The following is a 7,000-nucleotide window of genomic DNA, read 5'->3' as shown; positions in this document are numbered from 1 at the left end:
TACCTCACCTCTGACAAAGCATTTTCTCACATGATCAACCTGCCACGTTACATATTGTCCTCGTGCATTTTACTTTCAGCACTTCCCACCTCTTTAGCTATGCTTCCATTATAACTAATTTGATCAGTGTTATCCTTTAATAATTCTAAATTAATCCATGATGCAGTGTCCTTTGTATAAATATATTGAAATTCATTAGTTTATGAAAATTCTTGTATTCAGAGCTATCTTATGTAACTGGGTCCATTACACCTTTTTTTTTTTTTTTTTTTTTTTTTTGCCGCTGTCTCTTGTTTTTACAAGGTAGATATGTTTTCCTGGAGCCTAAGCTGTGTATAAGTATTGGTATATCACCTGCTTTCATAAGTTTTACTTTTAGTATTTTTTGTATCTATATGTGTCTTTGGTAAAATACATACTGGGCTCATGAATTTATAGGCACCAAGGTAAATGTACAACCTTCTGTTCTGCAACATAGCAGGAAGAAATAACGTACTTGAAAGTGTAATCAAGCATTTAACTTTACTTCTGGATTATACATCATACATAGAAAGATACAATGATAATGGTGGACTGGTTCTTGACTAGGTCTAGTCTGATAAACTTGTAAAACATAAAAGTAGTCCTCCTTGACTTGCAATGTGCTCTGTGAAAATGGAGGTTAATTACATTTTCCATAACTATTAATAACAAATGTTCCATTTTCAGTTAAATTTTGGTTCTGGACTGCTGTTGGATATGAAAGATTGTCCAACATTTACTATCGCGTATAAATATAGATCTCTCAAAATCCAAAATTATTTCGTCTTATATTCTAATGAGGACGACTGAACCAGTATGCCACCTACTACACAAGATGACATAGGGGATTGCCTTTGAAAAAGTACTAAAAAACATACAACTAACTTTCAAATTATAGTTTTCTTGCAGTCAACCAAAAATAATTGAAAAAACCATTTCAGTTGGTACATGGATTTACAAAAGTATATGAAAAATAAGTGAACTTTCCTGACGCCCTCTAGAATGAGGGATGCGAGTTATTTATTAAAAGATTTATAAAATCTTTCAATCAATTTCCTGTTACTGAAGCTCTTAAAAAAAGTTGCAATAAACACTAAGGTGATATTCTTATATATATTCATTACAATATGACACATTTTGGGTTGTCATCCTACCTCATCCAGTTTTCTAAATGACTAACTATTGTTTAATAATATAACACCTTAGGAAATAGGATGCTGCTGCAGATAAGTAGCCAAGTTCATTACATGTTCTTTTTCTTTTTTGTCAAATGTAGCTTTCTTCTCTCAACCTTAGCTCATGCTGGCTAATCCTCTACAGCAAAAACCAAAACAATAGTAGAGTGTTATCCCAGAGGAGGATGACGTATCACAGATAACATTGACCCCTCAGTGCTATGTGGTGCTTCATGGGATGGCAAGCTCTTACTTTTAAAGCTTAATTTGTTTCTAGTTACATAATCATACTGATTTTTATCATTTTAGAAACTTGCCAATACTAAACATAAATGTGACATAGGTAACCAATTGTAGAGCAAAAGTAAAATACTGCAACCTTGGCTGGAACCACTGATCAGTGCTTTAGATGGTCTCCTTGTGTGAACCACAAACACTAGACAAAGAATGAAAAAGCACGATTGGAGGTAAGATGCAAAAAGCACCACAGAATTCTAACACTATTAGTGTACTATCTTACACACTAGTTTATCACAATTACAAATAATTTGTACAAGCTCTGAATGCATGAGCTCTAGATACAAAATCATTACTTTAACTTCTTCAGCTACACTGCTTAAAATGCTTCCTACATTTGCTTCATAATAATTAAAATGTGGCTTTTAGTGAAATCACCTTGATATTTATCATATAAATTTCAAATGAATTTCAATATAGTCACAGGCCTTAGTCTACAGTGTAGATGCTAGAACACATCTGCAAGAACTATACACCCAACAACCAGAAACAATTTTATGAAAGGTGGGCTGACTAGGAGAACCAATTACATGCCTGTTCAAATAATGTAATAAAGCAACTAAATTTCTACTTTACTAAAGCATGTTCACTTAAAGAGTCACGAGAGACTGAACAAATTTTGTAAACGATTCTGTAGTAGCCCATGTATAGCGCAAAGAAAAAGCTCAGGTAAGAATTCCATATAAACCTACTTTAATGTCCACAGACAAGTGTACGCATACAATAACTGAGGTGAGTAACTGCTTACATAGTGCATTATGTTCTGAATGGTTCAAGTTAAAAGAAAAGGAAGGGGGGGGGGGGTCACCAAACAGTTCACAATGCTCTATAAAACATGATCGAACATTCGTAGTTTTTATGGGCGTAGAAAAAAATCATTTGTCATTAACTGAAAAGTCCAAATCTTCTGAATGGGAGAAGGGCAACTGGGTACACCAGGTGTAGGGACCAAATCCTTGCATTTTTTCCAGTTCCATGTGACATACTACTCTTTGGAAAAATATATATGCATAGTAAGCTCAGGCATTTGGTAATATGTACTTAAATACAAAAGTTAAGTATATCAGCCACTGGGAAAATAAAGCTAATACAGTACAACTAAATATACAGTGCATACATAAAAAAAAAAAATGTTTCAAGTGCTTATGATCAATTGATTGAATGGATTTGTCACTCATGGAACATCAACTGCTCTCCTAACTTCCAAGAGCTGCCTTACAACATCTTACTACCCTGAAAATTTTGAGAAACAACAGTTTCACATTATATCCTGTATATAAAAAAATAACCCTTGTTTCTTAACAATGATTTTTTTTAAATATATAAACTCTTTTACACTTTTAACAAATTTTATGACAAAAAATGCAGTTCTTTTAGACAGTTTACAACAAGAAACCTTTGGGTAACTATGACCCATATCTGTATTGCTAAAGGATTCTTAAATGCAAGATACCAACATGCATCCCTGCCATCCTGTCTTAGCAAACATTCTAACATAACTCGGCTGACTCCTACAACGCACTTTTTATGAGGGTTTGAAGTGCATAGGGGTCTGTCCACAAGATATCCTACTCTGGATATCAGTATGACAGAGGTCTCGTTGCACTATCTTCAGGGTTTCTAGTGCATCTTGATGAAGGACTCCAGGTGGGTGGGAACTTCTCCAATGTAAGGAATTTTATGTTCTTGAATAACTCTAGCGGCTAAACACTTAAGAGAAGTATAATTTAGAATGCTGATCTGGCACTTTGGGTTGAGCCTTAGGTTCTTGCTAGGTCGCTCCCCAAATGCTGTCACCTGGTCTACATGTCCTCCTGCCTTCAGCAGTACCTCCACAATCTGGAAAATAAAGAAAAGAAAATTTTGATACTTTGGCTGTTGCATAACAAGGACTTAATGTGGGTTTCCTATCCATTACATACATAAAATCTGAACATCACTAACACTTGGGCATGTATAACAATGCACACTTGCAAAGCAACAGACGCTTCTGATCTAATGCCACTGTGAACTGTTATAGTACAAATGTCAACTTCATATTTCATGTGTGAGCACTGAAAGTTCATATGATCACACTGACAGAAAGATGATGCCCTAAAGTAACGGAAGATTACAGTCATTGTTTTAATGTCACAGAACATTTTATTAATAACAATATAACATAATCTTCATCTTTTCCTTGAACGGTTAATGAAATGGGAAGTGAGAGTATGACTCCTTTTCCTGAAATAAGTTATGGGAGCCACCTTTTATACGAGATGCTAAAAGTTCAGCTTCATCTTTCGACAGAGCCAAATCTTCCATGAAAAGTGGATGTGATACAAGAAAACTGATTGCATTTTCGAAATCTGCGTCTACATCAAGTACACCAAAAGCCATGTGTGATGAAAATCAGGTGTTGACCAGTGCTAACATAGCCGTAACTATGACAGTTCAAACTATACTACCAGCAGCTGTAGCAAAGAGCATCAACTGTTGGGAAAATAAGCAGAACCAGCAAAAACTACAATAAATAGCAGGTGGAGTTGACAACCAACAGCAGCAGTGGCATCTCCCACGAACAACAGCTGCGGTTGCAAGAAACAAAGAGCAGCATTAAGCATTACCCAGCCAGCTTCGGCCATCATCCACAACCTCTCTGACGCTTGGAATCACCAAGTTTCCTCATCCAACATTATTTTCTCTCAAACTAGAAGCGCCTTGCCAAATACTTGCCAGGAACCACGCGGCCATGTATAAATAGTACACTTACCTGCCACACAAATATATAGGTTTTAAAACATTAAAAAACCAAAACGATGGATTTTTAAAAATCAGTGGTGGGCAATGTACAACGAAACAAATATATGATATATATATATATATATATATACTACCATGAAAATTAACTCGAGTGTAACCCACATCACGTATCATTGTAGAGAAAGATTCCTGCTGATCTGACGGTGATCAAAATGACTTTTCATGAAAGTGGCATCCCATTCCGCACATGCCGTTACCTTGACCAACCTACATCCTGTCTTCTCGAGCCATTAACTGGAATGTTGTTATCTCAGCCACATCCATCTGAAATCTTGACCGGCCACAGCCACCTGAGTCATGTTACCTCAACCAACCACGTGAAGTCTGTTGTATCAGCCATCCTCCTCAATCTACCAAGAGTCCTGACGATTGCACACGACCAGGTGTTATTTCCCTGCCATTTTGCTCGGCCTACACCGAGGTGAGGGTGAGGTGGCTCGCAGGAAATTCTCGGGCGCTGATTGGTACTTGGCAGTGAAGTCGAACACGGTGATACTGGCGGTGAACACGTAGCCACACTATTCCGGTACTTCATTTTTTCTTCTTTCCTCAGTACAGGCACAAATCTCCATTACTATTCATTTATGCATTCCGTAACAGTGTGTGTGTATATATAAGTTTTATCCGCTCACTATAGGACTGAAATTTCCAGTGAACCGATTTTTCAATAGCAATAAGGTAACATTTTACGAGTAAGGTGTTCTACAACATTCAAATACGGCTTCTAACTAAAGACAGCATGATAAAACACCAACATCCAAAACGGCTACGTATGGCATAACATATGTCCTCAGTAGGCTCATAATATTAGTCATGGCAAAGGCAAATCAATGAAATGTATTAATTACACAGAAAGCCAGTCTGCCGAATTTCAATTGTGATGATATATCCTCTTAAGCGCGAAACATAAGAGGTAAATAATCTACCTAAAAGCAACTGGAATAAAATAAATCATATTTCGACAGCTTGTGCAGACTGTACAAGTATTAAAAAAAAAAAAAAAAATGAAACGCAAGTGAAATCAAATGAATCACGCCTTATTACGACGAACTTTTCAACTTTCCTGGTGAAGAATGCGTGAGAGGCGAGGCGAGGCTGGCTGTCTGGATGGATGGATGGGTGTTGGGTGAAAGTGACAGTCAGACACTTACCAGTTCCGTCTTTGGTAGGATTGCGGGGGGAGGATAGGGGGTGGTGTGGTGTGGGGAGCCTTCCAACCCGTTACTCCACCCTCCTAGTCACATCCACCCCCTCCGGATCCCTCCACATCCTACTCGTCACACACAAGTATTCTGAGAAGAGCAGATATCAGAGGGCCTACTCGTATTTGACGAGGCTGTCTGCTAAATAATACGCAACTTAACCCTCGATGTGTCAGCGCCTGTACTAGATTCTATCTTTGTTCTCTCGTTTCAAATCCAAACTTAATCAAATTGGAGATGCCAAAAAAAAAAAGCCATTTCCTCTTGACCTTGGTATTTCCATTGGCAATTTCAATGTTCCGTCTCTCCACACTGTCTAATATTCTTGAAAAAAAATAAATGAAATGGTTAAAAAGGTTTCAAGAAATATAGTTTAAAGCTACCCTGTAGTTCTTGGAGCCTCTCTACTAATGGGACTCATTGTTTTCTTAACCGCCTTTTTTTCCCTTCTCAACCTGAACCTCTCTCTCTCTCTCTCTCTCTCTCTCTCTCTCTCTCTCTCTCTCTCTCTCTCTCTCTCTCTCTCTCTCTAAGGGTTGGCAACGAGATCCCCTTGGTCCAAATTGTCTTATCCTCCCGCCCCGTCTGTACGTGAGGATGCTGCTATTCAGTCAACAAACACTAACTCGCACACAACACTTGACAACACGTAACGCACAAAAACACTCGTTTATCCGTGTTTCTCGTGCAGTGAAAGCTACGAGCTTTTTCTGCTTTCGTGGCAGAACTTGTCGTGGGCAACCATTAGTTCGGTAGGTAAACTCTCTCTTTTTTAGAGATATCACAATGGCGTCTGCTTTCGAGAGCTGGATATGCATTAAAATGCCCGTCTGCCTCTGGATCAGGTAGGTCATCCAGCAAACGAAAGGCAACCACGTCGAAGAAATAACGTATGCAGCAGATTCAACGTCTTTCCTACCACAGCTAGGCTGGAGCTTACTTTTTTTTTTTTTAAGTATCTTTTAAAACGCGGAGCTTATCATCGTGATACTAACGGGTACAATATCTTGTAAGAACAAAATACAGTACCTAAATCCTACTGAAAACCCAAAATGACCCTACCCACACCCGAATACCAAGTGTAAATAAAAAGCTTTAACTTGGCTATACCGTACCATTCGACCGTAAAAAAAGTTATATCTTTCGGAAAACCCAAAGTTTTATCAATGCAGAGGATAAAGGTTAGTACGGGATTTTCTATACTCTTTCACAAAGGCAAGTTAAATTTCGCTAACATTCTTTCAAAAGAAAAAAGAAAAAAAACGATCAACATAGCAATACATGGTTATTCCCTACTACAAAGACACAAAGTCAGTCCCCATACAGTGTACAGGGTCACAAAAGCTTCGAAAATTCACTAGGTTCCACATACAGAACTGCTGGTAAGATACCGTTGGCCAGTCATGTGAACGGAGGCAAGCTCCTAAAACTTATACTTTTCACCAATAGCTTTACTGCTCTTAGCGGAAACGCGGACACGAAATCCCAGTATAAATGGGATCT

General features: G+C 37.9%; 1 protein-coding gene across 1 annotated transcript in view; it reads right to left on the bottom strand.

The window, feature by feature from the left end:
- Window positions 1–503: 503 nt before the first annotated feature.
- m-cup (ankyrin repeat protein mann-cup) overlaps window positions 504–7,000 on the bottom strand; it is an 83,975-nt gene continuing 77,478 nt past the window's right edge. Inside the window, exon 2 of the mRNA XM_071679713.1 lies at window positions 504–3,332. Coding sequence (XP_071535814.1) covers window positions 3,114–3,332 — 219 coding nt within the window. The 3' untranslated portion in view covers window positions 504–3,113. The remainder of the gene's footprint in view (window positions 3,333–7,000) is intronic.

Source organism: Panulirus ornatus, chromosome 30, assembly GCF_036320965.1.
Source record: "Panulirus ornatus isolate Po-2019 chromosome 30, ASM3632096v1, whole genome shotgun sequence".
Lineage (NCBI taxonomy): Eukaryota > Metazoa > Arthropoda > Malacostraca > Decapoda > Palinuridae > Panulirus > Panulirus ornatus.
The sequence above is the reverse complement of the archived record's forward strand: the minus strand, read 5'-3'. Positions and strand labels throughout refer to the sequence as shown.